At 46.4% G+C, this 18750-nt stretch overlaps 1 protein-coding gene across 5 annotated transcripts in view; it reads right to left on the bottom strand.

The window, feature by feature from the left end:
• Window positions 1-3106: 3106 nt before the first annotated feature.
• Window positions 3107-18750, bottom strand: part of LMF1 (lipase maturation factor 1) — a 157510-nt gene continuing 141866 nt past the window's right edge. For 4 of the 5 annotated variants that reach the window (XM_082199107.1, XM_082199108.1, XM_082199110.1 and 1 more), the window contains 4 exons: window positions 18516-18669; window positions 15028-15211; window positions 9710-9822; window positions 3107-3409 (listed from right to left, as the gene is read on the bottom strand). In XM_082199107.1, coding sequence (XP_082055233.1) covers window positions 3232-3409; window positions 9710-9822; window positions 15028-15211; window positions 18516-18669 — 629 coding nt within the window. In that variant the 3' untranslated portion in view covers window positions 3107-3231. Of the gene's footprint in view, window positions 3410-9709; window positions 9823-15010; window positions 15212-18515; window positions 18670-18750 lie in introns of all 5 variants that reach the window. The other variant, XR_014213590.1, reaches the window with a different exon arrangement.

Consider the following 18750-nt stretch of genomic DNA (forward strand, 5'->3'; position numbering starts at 1 on the left):
AGAGAATAACCTTCTGGGGAATTTCAATAGAAGCATGTTCTTCATACAGTTTCCATCAGCCCCAGCAACTGTGATTACTGAATGTTGTACCCCTAAACATCTGGAGGGCTATAGGTTGGTCTATAGACAAAACAACTTCTTTGTTTGTGGAAGCGGAGCAAAGTTTTCCTTTGGAGTGACTTTCTGGATCTTATCAGCAAGTCTGGGTTACGCTTTTGCCCTTCTGACATGGCCTAATTGTGCTTTAACCTCAACCAACAACTTTGTGAAATGGGTTGATACGAGAGCTGCTTAAGGTGACCACGGCTTTCACTTCCTCCTCAGATAGGCTGCTTCATAATCTGTTGCCTATTTGCTATTGTTGCTAACTGCTTCCAGGCCACATCAATTGAGCACAATCATTTCCTCCATGCAGGCGCAGAAGTCTCAGTGATGTTATCCTTGGCTATTAAAGAGCCGAGTGCCCAGGGAAAGCCAAGATGGGAATTGTGCAATTTTACATACCTAAACAGGCTGGTGCAGAAGGGCCAGTGGGGGCTCTCCTCTCTTCCATTTTTGTATCAGGCTAGCCCATATTTTTTGTTCTCAGGCTACCTATGTGTAAGTGGGCAATTTGGCTCGATTTGCTGGGGGACAAGAAGTAATGCTTTTGAAAAGTATTAGGCATGAATGCTTCCGAATACCAGTTGCTGGAAACCTCAGGCATCTTGTTGGCCACTGTGAGAACAGGATGCTTGATCCTAGATGGCTTGATCCAGGAGGGCTCTTCTTAAATTCTTACCTTCCAGGTGGGCCTTGAGAATTCATTAAGAGGCTCCCCCACCTTCCCTCCCATTTTGCACTGCGTTAATGGCTCATCCACTCACTAGTTCTCTGTTAGCAGGACCTTACAGGATAGAACAGTGCTCTGTGCTTAAAGACAAGAACTCTGCATCAAGTAATCCTACGGACATTGAGCGTCAAAGGCCAACACCCTCAAACTGCTACTGAAAACATCAGAAGACCATCAGATCAAAGATGGCCCAATTGGAAGTCCACAAGCAGGACCTGAGCACACCAGCACTGTCCTCACGTCTGATACCCAGAAACTAGCACAAAGAGGCATTTGGAGGTTCTATTTACAAGCAAGTGGTATACAAATTTTGCTAAAAACAACCCATCGATATATTTTTCATCAAAAGGCTGAGCACACCTCGACTGCCATTTTTATCTGTTCCACCCAGTTCTTCAGAATCTGCTTCCTTTCCCTAATCTCCCGTCTCCAAGCTCCTCTGCCATGCGTAGCTTGTCCCAAACATCTTTATCTACCCAGACACATTCTGGAGGGTGTGGGACGGACAGGGAGGCCAATATTACTTTCTTCAACAAAGCGATGAGGGTTTGGGAAGAGACAAAAAAAAATCCCCCTGAGTTTACAAGAGACCAGGGAGGAGAGGAAGAGCCTATGTTTTTACAGCCTTCGCTCCACTGTTTGGAGAATGATCACTATTTGTCTGGAATGCTTCCGGTTCTTTGCCTGCTTGGGAGTCTCTTCTCTTTCGTTCTCCCCGCAACAACCCCCCCCCCAACCTCTTTTCCTCCTGGGCCAGAGAGAACCAGGAGACAGGACAAAACACAACACTTCACAGCTGTGCGTCTCCTTCCTCCAGGACCCGGAGTTCACTGGCAATGCTAATTGGTTTTGCAGAAGCCATCAAGACGAACTGTCTCTGAATGCCTCTGAACGGATGATACTCCTAGCCGGAGAGGGACTCTGCAAAGCCCCACACATCTGAGTTGCTTTTCAGACCCTGAGGTGCAAAAGTCATGGTCACATATCCCTGCACTTGAAAATACAAAAATACAGCCCTTGTAAATGGGGTCTGCTAGAATTCAGACCTATTTGTTTGTAAAATCAGAGCTTTGAGCAGGGCAAGCCTGGGGAGCTTTTTTCAGCCTGAGGGTTGCATTCCCATAAGGGCATTCTTTGAGGGTGAGGGACGATGACGGGACATGTCACTGGTGGGCGGTGTCAGAGGCAAAAGTGAGCCGGCCAACCAATGTGAACTTTACCTCTGTACAGTAGTTATCTTCTAGATACATACACCAATCCATTAGGGCAAGCAAAAGTCATGACCAGAGTTCTAAAGACACATTCCAGCCAGGCAAAAACACCCAAGGAAGGTGATAAGCAAGGCTGGTGAGGGGTTGGAAGGCGCTTATTATTATTATTATTATTATTATTATTATTATTATTATTATATCTTTTGCAGGCCTGGATGAAGGAATGTTTATGTCTGTATATATACCTACAACCTTTTGCATAGCCAGAATGTAATATTGTGTTCTAATCTTGTATATTTTAATTGTTGAAACCCTTAGGCTGAAGGGTAATAATTTGTATAATAATAATAATAATAATAATAATAATAATAATAATAATGGACGTGGGTGGCACTGTGGGTTAAACCACAGAGCCTAGGACTTGCCGAACAGAAGGTCGGTGGTTCGATCCCCGCAACGGAGTGAACTCCCGTTGCTCGGTCCCTGCTCCTGCCAACCTAGCAGTTCGAAAGCACGTCAAGTGCAAGTAGATAAATAGGTACCACTCCGGCGGGGAGGTAAACGGCATTTCCGTGTGCTGCTCTGGTTCGCCAGAAGCGGCTTAATCATGCTGGCCACATGACCCGGAAGCTGTACTCTGGCTCTCTCGGCCAATAAAGCAAGATGAGCGCTGCAACCCCAGAGTCGTCCGTGACTGGACTTAATGGTCAGGGGTCCCTTTACCTTTAATAATAATAATAATAATAATAATAATAATAATAATAATAATGTGCTTGCCGTAAGAGCCACATCCACTGCTGTGCCCACTTGCCTCTGGCCCAGGCATCTGGTTGGCCCCTGTGAGAACAAGATGCTGGACAAAATGGGTCACTGGCCTGATCCTGCAGGGCTCATCTTATTGTCTTAGGTTTTACGTTATGACTCATAATTCGACACTGAGTGCCTACCATTTGACTAACCAACTGGGGTAACAACACTAAAATCTAGTTGGTTATATAATTAGAAAATTAAAGAAATCCAAGCAAGCAAGGCTGCGAGAATAAGAGGCTGAGATACATCTGTCTACAGAGCCTTATCCATTTTACTGTAAAATGCTGAACATGAGAAAAAGGCAGACGCAACATTTTAAAAAATAAGTAGGGTTTTCAAAGTCAATGGTTCTTGGTCACGGTCTCTTCATTTGTTTGCTTAACCGTCTTGCTTGGGTTGGGGCCAGTTTCGAGCCTCGAAAAACTTCTTCAAGCCCTCAAGGTTGACGGGTGGGAAATAGGGCCCGATCCTCTTTCGGATCCACCACTTCCCGTCTCTGGCGTGGTTACCTCCAGGGCGGCTAAACTTGTACCTGTAGTGCTCGCCCCGAACCCACCTATAAAAAGGAACAAAACACCACAGAGTGAGGGCAGGAACCAACAAAGAAGGCAAACTTGCGATTCATATTTGCAAAATGTGCCTTTTAAAATAAATAACTAGGCCCCTACCTCTTTATTTATATTAAAAGTATATATTAAAAGTAACTGCTCTTGGGTGTTAAGGTCACCAGAGGAAACCCTCCTGGATACTGTCCAACTTTTTCTTACCTGAAATCCATAAACAAATGTTTAGGCCCCAAATATCCGAAAGACCCACCCCTTTCTCTGCAAACTCTCTCAGGTGTTATGATCTGTGGGCCTCTTGGTAGTTCCTCCTTCAGAGGTTTCATATATGATTTGCCCCTGTGGTTCTTAGTTGTCTTAACCAATAACATTGTTAACCTTACATGGGGTCGCAGTACTGCTTGGTTTTGAATGTGGGATTTGTTTTGTATTTCTTAGACAGGGCTCCTTTTTTGTCAGGATCTGTACACTGCTTAGAGGGTTCTGCTGAAGAACGAAGCAGTATATAAAATAAATGAGCAAGTAAGACTAATAGCTGTAGTTCCAAATGGCTGTGGCTGATGGGAGTTGTAGTCCACAATGGCCATGTGCGTTCAAGCCCAAAACATCTGGACGGCACCCGGTTGGTGAAGGCTGCCCTCACATAAGCATCTATTTCGTTCTCCAAAACAAGAGGACAACTGGCAAGGAGAGGGTGAAGGGCCAGCTTATTTGACCCCGGAACCTCAACAGAAGCAACGTCCATGTGTTCCTTAAGCCGTAGTGTGGGGATCTGCAGGAATGACTACTTGGGAGGCTGAGAATGCATGAGAGAGAGAGAGAGAGAGAGAGAGAGAGAGAGAGAGAGAGAGAGAATTCCCAAGAGAAATGAAAAGGCCCATATGGAAAACAGCATTTGGGGAAGGGATACGAGCAATGTGAGAGTTGGAGAAGAAAGGGGAAAGAAACCATTGTGGGGTGAGGCTGCCTTCTCCCTGCTTACTATCCAAAAGCACACTCTGACAAGGCTGCGCCGAGCAGGCCGGTGCTTCGGAGACGCCACCACACCATGTTGCTTTGCTGGAGAAGTTAATAAAATAACCCACCTTATAAACATGTCAGCATCACATCAGTGCTCATTGGGAATGTCCTCGCTTCGCTACTCAAATACAAAAACAGCCACTGAGTTGGGCAGGAAGGTGGAGCAGCTGCCTTTCCCTCTGCTCCATCCCCTCCGCCGAACACTAGATCCTCAGGGATGTTATACAGCTGTAGCTGAGGAGTCCCTGTGGCTAAATAACAAGAACCCTTTACACATTCGCAACACCTTGCTAAACCTTGAGCGAATGGACTCTTGTTTAGTAAGGTGTTTTGTTTTGTTTTGCGAAGGAGATATATACGCGCAAACCTTTTTTTTTTTAATGGTGCTCTTGCACATCACCTTTCAAGTCCTCTGCTAGCTGCTGGGGTGTCACGGAATGTTCACAAACATTCCAACTTCTCTGGGCAAAAGAACCAGCGGCATTTGGCATGCAGTGTTGACAAACAGTGCAGATCTGGAGCAGAAGTGGAAGGTCAGTCTGGGCAGGAGGGAGAACAGAAGGAGAAAAGCAAAGGGTGCAAAATGATACGCAGGATCCTCGGGCCGGCAGGAATTGTGCAAAGTTGGATGGTGACGAGGAAGAGGAAGGAGGAGTCAGAGGGACGTTTGCTAAGGAAGTGCAGGAAGGAGGTTATGAAGCTGAGACTTGACAAAATGGTCAGTGCTTGGGGGGGGGGGGAAACAGCCCACCACCAAATCACAGGGAAAGGCAGTCTGTTGGGAGGAAGTGAGTAGACAGGCAAAGGAGCTGTTCAATATGAGGAAATGTGGGCTGTGCATGTGTGCATATTAGGAGAAATTTGCTGATGGATTTTCATAAGGACTTTCAAAAACAAACCATTTGCAAACTGATGTGGAAATGTGGGGAAGTGAACTTAAGACTGGAAATAGGATAAAGTGAGAGAAACTGAAATGATCAAATACGCCTATCCGTACCTAACAACTGGTAACCAGCAGCCTCCATTGGCTGCAAGATCCTATGGGGTGTGTATGTGTCAGACACCCCAACCTACAGCCCTGGGGCACATGCCAACCCTTCACAGACACTCTGCCCTTTATGACAGGCATGGTACCTTTTTATGTTCACTGCCTGCTCCCCAGTTTTGCCTTGGGATTGCCACTCAATCTATTGATGGTGGTTTTGCTGCTGAAAGCTTCTGCTGCTCTCTAATTGAGTTTGTTCCATAGATTATTCTGGGGCTTTGTTCTAGTTACTGATTTAATTCTCATTCATATATATATATATATATATATATATATATATATATATATAAAATTACCAGTGCCAGAGCGCATGGAAATGCTGTTTACCTTCCCACCACAGCAGTACCTATTTACTTGCACTAGTGTGCTTTCGAACTGCGAGGTTGGCAGGAGCTGAGACAGAGCAATGGGAGCTCACCCCGTTGTGCGTGGTGACTTTCTGATCAGCAAGCCCAAGAGGCTCCTTGATTCAGACCACAGGGACACCCGTGTCCCTGGATATATAAATATATATTTCATATCTTTATAGAATCATAAATCTGTAGAGTTAGAAGGGATTGCAAGGGTCATCTAGTCCAACCCCTGCAATGCAGGAATCTTTTGCACATTGTAGGGCTTGAACCCTGAGATTCTTATGCTCTACCAGTTGAACTATCCCACTCCCTAAGTGGCTAACGAAAGTAACAAATAAATGCATAACAAAGAATGGAACGGGAAAGTTGGAGTAGAGCATCTTACAAAACTACAACCCAATTCAATAGAAGCCAATATAATAAAATAAAAAGCAGCACATTTAAGAATCAAGGATACTTCCCCTCTTGATCGCCCTTCCCTCTTGCCAAGGCACATCCTGAAATGAAGCTTTTATGCCATGCTTTTATGCCTTAAAAAAAAAATTAAGTCGCTTGGAGACTCCTTATGTGTCAAGCAGCCATTAAAGTGACTGACTGAAGTCTCTACTTAGCTGTCCCTGACAAATCTGTATTCCAAGCCAATAACCTGCTTCTCTTGCAGCTGCTTTTTTTAAGAGGAACAGTACTTCTCTTCTCTTCTCCCTGTCAACACGCATGTGCGTGCGTGCACATGCACACACACACACACTCCTTCCAAACCCAGGGACCGAAGTGTTAGTCCCACCGTGTTTACTTTTCAGAAGCACAATATTTCCTGCTAATAATTAAAGCATTACTGCCTCTTGACATTTCCCAGGTCCAGCCAGCTTTGCAAGCCAGGCAGGCTGCTTCATGGGATGCTATGGTTTCAGGCACTGTGCTGCTCCCTGCCTGGGGAACACCCCCACCCAAATTCCAAAGTGAGAAAACACAGCCATCTTATGGAGCATCCTAGCTTTCTGGAAAACCGCTGAGCTTTTGGTGACATCTTTCCCCATTCAACTCACTTTATTGCTGGTTTGGCAATTTGCTTTTGGTGACACAAGGTGTGTTTTCAGCTGCTCCTAAATCCCACTGATTGGATTTCACTGCTGAAACTGGGGTGATGGTGGTGTTTAGTGGAAGAGCATCTGCTCTGCTTATGAATGTCCTGGCTTGGGAGAGACTCCCTGCCTGAAACTTTGTAGAGTTAGATGGGTGAATGGTTTGACGCAGCAGAAGGCAGCTTCTCTTAGTTCTATATTCAAAGTCATGAGGACTGGAATCTTGCTTTATTTCTAATGAAACAGCCATAGAGCATCAGTGGTAGAGCATCTGCATTGCATGCAGAAGGCCCCAGGTTCAATCACTTTTAATCTCCGGGTAGGACTGGAAGATATGGGACACAGGTGGCGCTGTGGGTTAAACTACAGAGCATAGGACTTGCCGATCAGAAGGTAGGCGGTTCGAATCCCCGTGACGGGGTGAGCTCCCGTTGTTCGGTCCCTGCTCCTGCCAACCTAGCAGTTCGAAAGCACATCAAAGTGCAAGTAGATAAATAGCGGGAAGGTAAACGGTGTTTCCGTGCGCTGCTCTGGTTCTCCAGAAGCGGCTTAGTCATGCTGGCCACATGACCCGGAAGTGTACGCCGGCTCCCTTGGCCAGTAAAGCGAGATGAGCGCCACAACCCCAGAGTCGGTCATGACTGGACCTAATGGTCAGGGGTCCCTTTACTGGGACTGGGAGATACTCCCTGTCTGAAATCCAGGAGAACCACTGCCAGTCAGTGTAGACAATACTGAGCAAGATGGACCAGTGGTCTTAGTTGCTAGAAGGCAGCTTCCTTGGTTCTTATTTCTGCCATGCCTCGAATCCTGCATTCAGAAAGGCCCGGCTGGAGAAGGGCAGGCCACAGCTCCCCACTTTGCCTTGCCAAGGCCTAAGCGCCATTTGTTTCCACATCAACATTCCGCAATTTCCTTCTCAAGCCCGGGAGCAGCTGTGCGGCTGAGATGCAACCAGCTATCTGCCTGCGATGACATCTCCCAACTGTGAAAGTGTTAAAAATTAGCAGCAATATTTGAGCTGTTATGGCCAGGGTCTAAATCTTCCAGACAGCTGTAATTAGTTGCAGAGGCTGCAGCTGTCCCTCTGGAACAGATGAGATGGTTTTGGAGGGGAAACCCAAGCACACAATCTCTCTTTCTCATACATACACACACACACACACAACTGGCAAGACTGCGAAAATGTTACCCTACTTTCAATGCTAGGCTCTCTTACAGAAATGACAAATTGAGGGGGTTCATGGGAAGTATCAACGCTCATGGTACAATGACGCTGAAATGTCACTCTGTCCGACACGGAATGGTCATTGTCAAGAGACATCAAACTGCAGGAGGGCAATGCATGCCTGGAAACAAAAGTCTTTAGAACTTGTCAGTGGAGTAGATTGATTGCAGTATGTCAAACTCATGACACACCAGGCGATAGGCTTACCACATTCTGCTCATTGCTCATGTGGCTGACCATTGAGCTGTGGCCCCCCTCGATTCTCATGGGTGGGGGAGACCTCGAGGAAAAGTTGGTGCTAACTGCTGCCCTCCTTACGATTCCGCTGGGATTTGTTTCCAAGCAAGCAAATTTAGGTTTGGGGCACAAGGAGAGTAGGCTGTTGACTTTCAAGCTAATGTTCTGTGACACTGGAAAAAACCAGTATCAATCTCTTTCCTAATTGAAATGTAATTGTCCTTTCTCACTTAAGCAAAACCACATTCATGTGGCTGCAACCGCCTCCTGCAACAGCGAGCTAAATCACTTCTTAATTTTCTTAGCTGAAACCTCCAGCATTTCAGATTTATGGTGGCCAAATATTTTACAAACCATTGGCTGGGTCCTGATATTTCGCGTGTGGACATTTTGCAAACTTCACTTTGCTTGAAGTCAAGTTTCACACTCAATTAGGTTGCTCCCAACTCCACAATGGCGTCATTAAAAATAATAAAAAAATAGTAATAACCAAGTCACCTGCTTTTCATTCCATATTTATCACACTGGCTGCAACAACAACTCCCCCTCCCCCCTCCCTCGCAAGTGTAACATAAAAAAGGCCAAACAACCCCCTGCCTCCTTTGCTCTAAAGCTTTTCATTTTGAAGGCATTAACTCACTTGGAAATTCCTTTAGCTAGTGAGAGGAGGATTTCCATTCGTGGGACAAACACAGTGGAAGTGCTGACCCAAAAGGACAATGGGAAGGTGTTTCCCCCCCCCCATCAGTTTGCCCCCAACTACAAACTATGTTATCCATTTCCATTATTTTTCTATCCCTTTGAGAAAGGGTGAAAAAAATCGTACCCATGGGGTCAGTTTCCATTGGAACATATCTCTGTTCATGAGGTAACCAGGCCAATGGCCCCTCCCTCAAACTGGTCAGGGGTGGGGATGTGTATTTCGACTGAGCACCGCTGGATAGCTCAGTAGGATAGAGCATGGTGCTGATAACACCAAGGTTGCAGGTTCAATCTCCATATGGGACAGCTGCATATTCCTACATTACAGGAGGGTTGGACTAGATGATTCTCAGGGTCCCTTCCAACTCTAGAATCCTATTGTCTCTATGTCTATATTTTCAGGCTGGAGAAGGCTACTCTGAGCATGATAACACACTGCCTCTTTTAACGATGTATGAGGATCCATCTAGTCCAACCTCCTGTTCACAGGAGGCCAACCAGGGAAGTCAGCAAGCAGGATCCCTTATTATTCACAACAATAAGGGCCATGCTACTTGCAGGGGGGGGGGGGGAGTGGCCAACAATAATCCTATATCATCACTGCATTTCCCATGGGTTAGGCTTACCTTGGTGGGGCTTTGCCCTCGAACGGATTGAAGGCTATCAGAGATAAAACTTCCTTCTCGTTGGCCAAAAGCTTCCCGGCTAAGTGGATTATCCATTCGTTTTGTTCATAAGTCTTGAAAAAGAACACATGGGAGGGGAAGAGGATGAACATAAGGAGGAGGAGGAGGAGGAGGAGGAGGAGGAGGATAATAAGTGGTCTGTCTGTCTGTCCATCTGTTCTCTATGCATTTGGACACCTCTTGGGATATTGTTGCCCAATTTGGCATAACAGTACCTAAGATGGAGGAGTGGGTCTTTGGTTATGTTAAAATACCGAATACTGGACACCACTGTGAATACTGGACACCACTGTGAATCAAGATGGCGGACCAAACCATTACTCAATCTGGCATGACAGTGCACAAGATAGACCAGGTTTTGGTCTACATTGGGGTACCACTGGACACCATTTGGAATCAAGATGGTGGGCTTTTCCAAATGGCACTGATTTATTTTTGGCAGGGGGCGTTCTTGGATTTCTTGAACTAACAACAACAAATGATCAGAACTGTCTAGATCACTTCTTATAGAAGGCTTGTAAATTGCTGCAATAAGGTAATTAAATAAGCCATGTGGATGTGCAGAACAGCCTCTGCCAATCTGGTGCTCCTGGGTGGGTGACTTTGCAGAAGCCCCAAACCTCAGGACATAAATACAGAATACACCTCCTTCACTATCAAATAAACATGGCTAGCCTCTTCACACCTAGGACTGAGGAGCCAGAAGCAATTGCTGATTTGCCATATTTCGAGGAAAGAACAGGGAATAACTTCATACTACTGTTTTACTGGTTTGATGTATTTTATTTTCAATGATATTGAGTACTGTTTTTATCCTGTACGCCATTTGCAAGATAAAAAATAATAATGTTTGCAGTCACCATTAGTCCTACACAGAGCAGACCCACCGATAATAATGGGCATGACTAACTTAGATCTATTCATTGCAGTGGGTTTACTACAAGCTAGTTGGATATAACCCAGCAAGTGATTTATAAATGTTTTCAATAAATAAATGAACAAACAAATGAAACCAAGTGAGGATTCAAACCGTGATGTCCGCGGTTCTATTCCAAGTCTCTACCCTGCATTGAGCCCCACATCCCACTGAACAAAGGCAAAACTGAAACATGTAGGGCTCAGTGAGTGGGTAAAAAAAGAATATAGCACTGCAAATTGTACCTGGAAAGCTCTCCAGACCTCCTAATGAATTTCAGGCACTGCAAAGAAGAGATCCTCCTACCCCCAGGTTTGGTTTCTGTGTTGCCCAGTCCTCTGCAGGCAGATTTTATACTAAGCAAGCAGCAGGGGACAGTGTAGGAAAACAAAATTCAGCCATCCTATCTGCATGACCATGCCGAAGTTCAGAGGGTTACTCAGCGTTTTGGGGCTATATTCCAGTTAAATATTTGTGACTCCTCTCCTCTGGGATAGGAGGATCTCAGGTGGATAGGAGACATTGGGTTCTGAGAGCAACTGAAGCTCTTATTGGAATAGTTTGGGAGAAGCCTCTTTCAAAACAGCTCTGATGACCCTTTCCATTTAAAATGGGACTCTGTGCCTCGGTCCCAAACTTTATTACGATTTCTTATTTGATATGCTTCAGGAATTATTACCCTGACTTAGAGGAAGAGCTGTAGCTCAGTGGTAGAGCGTCTGGTCCCTGGTTCAATCCCTGACAACATCTCCAACTAAGGATGGGAGAGACCCCTGCCGCCTTTGCATCTGGTCCCTCCCACATGTGGCCCCTGGAAAGCTGCCCAGGTGGGAATGCAGCCCTTGGTCTGGAAATAGAGTATACACTGGGAGGCACAAGAAGGAACCTCAAAGGTTTTTGCCATCCTGCTTCTGGGGAGTCAGATAACAGAACTTTCTTGAGGCTGCACCAGTCTTCCTGCATCTGGTGCCCTCCAGCCGTTTGGGACTACAAATCCTATCAGCCTTAGCCAGCAAAGAATCTGGGAAGTTTCCAGAGGTTGTGCCACCCTTTATTTATTTAAACCCCACGAGTAACTTGGATGGTTCCCAACAGGTGGCTTACTCCAGAAACCACAGGCAAGTCTCTTTTAAGTGTTCCTGAGCCCAACTTATTGTCCCAGGGTTAGAGGGGAAACTTTGAAATAATAATGCAGAGATAGTGGCTTTTAAAAGCCACTATCAGCATTATCAAAGGCTAGTGGTCTTCATTGTCTGAGTACTATGAGTGGGCTTAGCTATTGTCCAGAACAAAGGAGGCATGGAGTCCCTGCTGTACAGCAGTTTTGCAATCTGAACAGGATAAGAAAATCCTTACCCTATAACTCTGCATACTTCAAAAGCTCCTTCTCTGCATGCACATTTCTTTATTAAGAGGTTTTAAGGTGATGCTTGCTGGCTTTGAGTCATTGTCCTTCCAAGTTGACTTAGCTCAAGGCACACCCTGTGTTTCCAATAAATTCAGTGTATCCTCTCATAATCTACATGTCTGACGTTTCTGAGCTCTGCTCTAACAGCTCCATTCTTTTCAATGGGGATTGCAGAGGAGAGCTTCCTTGTGGGTTTCTCTATGGGCATCTCTCCAGGATAAAGCAGGATTTAAAAGCAAACAAGCCCCACAGCAACTTAGGCCAGTATTATTCCAAACAGAAGCACCCCTGGCCGGAAGATGGTGCAAACACGTTGCCTTATAAGCAGCCACTGGGATGGTCATTACATCATATGAAAAATGTATCAATTACATAACGAAAGATGCTCATGGCTCCAATGCTTCAATTCATAGAGGAGGCATCCCACTGCCTCTCTGCATGATGCTTTGGCCTTCCTCCTTTCTCACAAGGAAACACTCCCAGAAAAACAACTGATAAGAGGGAAACAACAGACTGACAACATAGGAAGCTGCCTTCTACTGAGTCATTGGTCTACCAAGCTCAATATTGTCTACACTGAATGGCAGTGGCTCTCCAGAGTTTCAGGCAGCAGTCTCTCCCAGCCCTAGATGCCATTGGGGATTGGACCTGGGGGTCTTCTGGATGCAAGACAGATGCTATAACTCAGCTATGGCCCAATCCCCAGGTCAGCTACCTTTGGCCTCAAAGGACAGGCCTCTTCTTGGGGTATAAACATGTCACAAACCTCCAATTTTAATTCAGGATCAAAAGCATATTATGGTTATTAGAAGAATAATTGGGGGTGGGGAATGTATGTTGAGGTATTTGGAAGTCACATTGATTCGTCTTCACTGTCGTGTACTCAGCATCAAATAGCTGCCTGATTTCTTCTGCAGACAAGAGGAAGACCTGCAAGTGTGTAAGCGGACTGGTCACGTCTCTGCCAGCAACAAATGAAGGACACTAATTGAGAGCTACGGCTCTCAGGGGAGGCCGAGACACTCAAAACAAAGAGTGGTTTATAAGAAGGAGAGAGAGAGAAATGAAGAGAGGATATTATATTTGGCTAATAAAATTATGGTAACAGAAGCCCTTTCTTGGGAAGCAGTGTTGCGTTATATGAAATACAATTAAAAGCACTTCTGGGGCAGCAATTAAGCAACAGTCTGCTAACAAATTGCTCCTCAGGGCCGGGCATTCCAGGACAAATCCTCAAGCGTCTGAAATTTCGGATGTGCCAGCTATTCAAACATGTGAAAAGTGAAGGGCCCTCGGTCAGCCATGACAGGCTTTGGGCCTACTCCTTTCAACAGATTGTGTGCTGCTCTGGAGGAAGTCTTGTCACTCGCCTCAAAAGGGGAAACTGTTTTCAGGAAGCCTGGACAAGAGAGTGTTGTATATCAAGCAGTGATGAGGTGTAAAGAGCAACCTGTCACGAGCCACACAATGGGATGGGAAAAGATCTGCTCCATCCACCTCCCGGCCCTGTTTGGCTTTCAGCAGCTTATCAAGTGTTGGGTTGCCTCAGGTGTTCCAGCTGGCCCCATTCAGCAGCCCACAGTACCAGTGCCATCAACCTTGAAAGTTATTCTGCAGGCTGGGATGATAATAAAGGCCTGTTGAAAATGTAAAAGGGTGTCATGGGGATATGAACACCCAAAATAGTCCTATAGGACAGGACTTCCCAAACTGTGGTCCCCGGACCAACAGTGGTCTGTGAGCTTCATTCAGGCAGTCCATGCCATGCCTGTGGATTAAGCATTCATCTTGATCTCTAACTGTATTTTATATCTTACTTATTGTACTTTAATGTATTTACAATTGGAGTTACAGGAACCACCCCACAAAATCTGGCAATAGTACCTTAAAAGTTGTCCAAATACAACTTTCCAAAATATAGAGCAGAAGAAAAAAGAAGATGGGCCTCAGTCCCACTGGTTTTGATAGTTATTTTAATTTCCAAGCCCATTTTGATTTGGGTGCTCAAAAATAAGCTGTGGCGATTCAGGTAGCTGCTTTTGAGCTGAAAAGGGGAGCTGTCGAATTGTGCCGCATCTATGGCTTCCTTCCTGAGTAGGGCATATTATTATAGAGTCTGGAGAAAGCATTGCATAGTGTGCGCATGTAACTGTGTCACTGAGCATGATCCCAAGTGAGCCTTGCATGTGGCTTTCTAGCATTTACAACCCTGAGTTCCTGCTTGTTATTTTAGTAAGTGAGAAGACTCTGTGGGTTAAAGCATCAGGGCCATTCTCCCTTCTTCAACTGCTGCTTGGCTTTTAGTTTAATGCCCTTGAAGCTTCTGATTTTTTGAGTGCCAAAATAGAGAGCAACCCCATGAGGTACTCAGATCAAGACTGATGCCCAGCAGAGTGGAGACAATGGGAAATGTGGACAACAGGGTCAGAGGGGCTGCTGTGGCTTCCAAGTGAAGCCACCATGAATACAGAAAACACTGGTCCTTCTGTGGCTACTGAGGGCTATTGATGGCTACTAGCCATGACTGCTATGCTCTGCCTCCACAGCTGAAGGCAGAAATGTTTTTGAATATCAGTTGCTGGGAGAGGGAGAAGAGTCCTTCTGTGCTCGAATCCTGCTAGCACGTTTCACACAAGCAACTTGTTGGACACTGTGAGAGAAGGATACTGGACTAGATGGGCCTGATTCAGCAGGTCCTCTTTGTTGAGATCTGCAGCTCTAATCAAAATCACTTTACACCCAATGGATGCTCTTTCAAGCAACTTTAGACTAGTGCAGGAGTAGCCAATATGGTGCCCTCTAGAGGCAGTTGGAGTGGCGAACACAAGCATGGCCAATTGTGAGGGATAATGGGGATTGTAGTCCAACAATGTTTGGGTGGCACCAGGTTGACTATCCCTGGACTAGAGCCTCATACCTGTGTTGGGCACGCACCTGGAATGCAGCAAACCACATGAGCCAGTCCAGGCGATAGTGGTATGGACTTATGAGGCAGGGTCTCCTGTGTAGGTCCCCAGGTTTACACTTGAATTCATACTCTTCCCAAATAGCAGCAGGGTCATTGGGATCCAGGCTGGATGTCCCTTGAATGATGACCTCGGTTCTGTCTTTGGTGATGCTGTGAAAAGACATGCGGAATTATTCTCTGGAGTTTCGGGAAACCCCAATCCCAAATCTGAACTTGGGCAGCCTGCAGTTGCAAGAGGAAAAAGCAGCCAGTGACTCCAAACAAGCCAGCGACTCCAAACAGAGCACAAAGGGCAAATCTCATGGGGCATGTTTCAGAGGAGCAAAGAAGAGAGAGGTTGTAGCATTCAAGCCCTGCTTTTGGGATTCCCATGAACATCTGGTGGACCACTGAAGGAAGGACCTGCTGGACTGAATATACCTTTTATTTGATCCAGCAGGGCTCCTCCTGTTAGCTGCAAGAGCTGGGAATGGAATGGCTATGTTCAGAAGCAGTTTATCTCAGACTAGTACATGCTGGGAGAAAATACTGAGGGAGATGGACTGATGTTCTGACTCAACATTTCATGAAATGGTGTATATTTGACTCACCATTGAAAAAGCCTGCAAAGATCCCATTGCACCCCTGCCCCACCCTGTTTCACCCCTTTTGGGGTCACTCCTGGGTTTGCTGTAATGTGCACATGTGCGGTTGCACACATATCAGACACGCCTAAAACGGTTGTGGCCTGTACTTAAATCACCCCTTCTAATAGAAACGGTGAGGACTAGAATCTTAGTTGAGTGGAAGAGCACATGCACAAGGCCCCCAGGTTCAACTACCAGCATCTCCACGTAGGGCTGGGAGAGACCCCTGCCTGAAACCCCGGAAAGCTGCTGCCAATCAGTGCAGACAATACTGAACTAGATGGACCAATGGTCTGACTCAGTACAAGACAGCTTTCTCTGTACTCTAAAACATCTGGAAGGCACCAAGCTGGGTGGGGCAGATGGTCCTCTGGCCTGATTCAACTAAGCCATCTCTTATTTTATTTGATCGCTGTCTTTTGGCAAAAGAGCACATTCCTTGGGTCCAGTACTGGCTGGCTGCTGCTAATGGGGACCACTTAGAATTATCCCTACCTCCAGTTCAACAGATTCCCTGCCCCAGCCAAGGACCTCCCCCTGCCCCCCCCCCCCACTGTTGCTCAGTGAGCTGAGTTATGAGAGGTGGCCCACTGCCCGATGCTTACGAACACACTGTAAATCCAGGACACCAAATTACTAATAAAAAGCCTGTTCCTACTGTGCTATTCAAAATATGTCAGCTTTCACATAATCATATATTCATTATGAGCTGCAATCCTCTTTTTATTGGTTTACATAGGCTGGAATTACGAATGCATTTATAGCAGGGGTTTCATCGCATGCTCGCGGGGTTCTGGTAACTGTCGAAAGGGAAACGGTCAACCTGAAGGGAGAGGGAGGGAGGGAAGGAGTTAAGAGGGAGGAACAACAACGGCAGGACAATACACCCCCACTCCTCCGAAGGAGCCAAGGCAATTCAGGAGGTGTAAGAAGAGGCACAATGGTTACACCCCTTTCCAACTCATCGCCAAAGGCTCTTAATGATGTGGCAGAAAAGAGGCTGAGCTTTTGCAGGGCTATCAGGACGGGACAACAGATTCTGCCAGGAGCTTCCCTGTAGTAGCAGGAGCTTGCTGGGAGGGAGGGAAAAGAGCTAACCTGAGGTGGGAGCACCAAGACACACAGGGTTGTTGCAGCAGCTGGGGATGCACTGTGCCCTATTGTTACGTTTTTTTGTTTTTAAAGGATATCCAGATTCCACACCAAGAAAAGGTAACTTCTGCAAGAGGTTTCTTGGGGGGGGGGAGACAATTTCATCCTGGGGGCCACATTCAAACTTTCCAGGGGCCACATGCCAATGGTGGGTGGGGCCAGGGGCAAAAGCAGGCAGAACAAAGGGATATGAATTTTCCTTTGTACAGTAAGCTGGAGTCTACACATATTCACATACCCGTCCTCCTGCAGTCCTCCACCCAGGAAAGCAAGAGGTATTATGCTCAATGGCACCTTCCAGTCAGGCAAACATATGTCAGTGTATGTTCTCACACTGGCCAAGCAGATGACTCAATGAGGGGTTTGGATTTGATATCCTGCTTTATCACTACCATAAGGAGTCTCAAAGCGGCTAACAATCTCCTCTCCCTTCCTCCCCCACAACAAACACTCTGTGAGGTGAGTGAGGCTAAGAGACTTCAGAGAAGTGTGACTAGCCCAAGGTCACCCAGCAGCTGCATGTGGAGGAGCAGGGAATCAAACCCGGTTCACCAGATTACGAGTCTACCGCTCTTAACCACTACACCACACTGGGAAGCCCACAAGCAGGAGCTGAGCACAACAGCCGTGATTTGAAGCAACAGGGTTTCAGGGGCACAGCACCTCTAAGATGGGAGAGAATACATAGCCACTGTGGCTAGGAGCCACTGTTGCTAGCCTTGCCCTCCATGCATTTGCCTAGCCTCTTTTTAAAAGCCCCTGAAGTTGGCCATCGCTACCTCTGGTGCAGTTGAATGAGTACTTCTGTTTGTCCATCCTGAATCTTCCAGTATTCAGCTTCATTAGATTACTGTGTCTTCCAGTATTATGAAACAGGAAGGAAAACTTCTCTGTGCCCACTTCCTTCATTCCATGCATAACTTCATAAATCTCTTATTCTGTCCCTTTGCACTTGCCTTTCTTCCCAGATAGTAGAATCATAGAATTGTAGAAGGGACCACAAGGACCATCTAGTCCAACCCCCTGCAATGCAGGAATAGGCAGCTGTCACATGCAGGGATTGAACCTGAAACCTTGGCATTTTCAGCACCACTCTTTAACCAACTGAGCCAACCTTTCCTCATAGGGGAGGTACTCCAAGCCCTTGGTGATTTTGGTTGCCCTTTCAAAGGCCACCTCCTTAAACCTCACAGAAAATCTTACCTGTGCGCCCCTCCAAAACCCCTCTCCCCTCCCATGAGATCTGGAAGAGCACAAGTAGCATGTAGACCCCAGGATTTAGCATCCCTGCTGTGGGTTAAACCACTGTGCCACTTGGGCTTGCCAATTGAAAGGTTGGCAGTTCGAATCCCCGCGACGGGGTGAGCTCCAGTTGTTCGGTCCCAGCTCCTGACAACCTAGCAGTTCGAAAGCACGCAGTGCAAGTAGATAAATAGGTACCACTCCGGTGGGAAAGTAAACGGCGTTTCTGTGTGCTGCTCTGGTTTCGCCAGAAGCGGCTTAGTCATGCTGGCCACATGACCCGGAAAAACTGTCAGCGGAAGTGGACAAACGCCAGCTCCCTTGGCCTGTAAAGCGAGATGAGCGCCGCAACCCCAGAGTCCTTTGCAACTGGACTTAATTGTCATGGGTCCCTTTACCTTTACCTTGACCCTGACCCTAGTAGAGAGCCATACCTTCCAAAGGCCCCGTAGGTATTGACTATCCTGAGAGGGTTGAAGGACGTGTTCATGACTTGTCGGGAGCTTAGCAGATTGATAACCACCGGGACGCTGAGGAAGGCAATCAGGACCCCAAAAGATAGGTTCACTCCCTTGCGGATGTAGCAGCCTGTGGAAAAGGAGAGGTGGAAACCGTAAGTGATATATTCTTGCTTTGGGGACATATATTTAATGTGCTCCGGAATCAGCT

This window comes from Podarcis vaucheri, assembly GCF_965113315.1.
Source record: "Podarcis vaucheri genome assembly, chromosome: 14".
NCBI lineage: Eukaryota > Metazoa > Chordata > Lepidosauria > Squamata > Lacertidae > Podarcis > Podarcis vaucheri.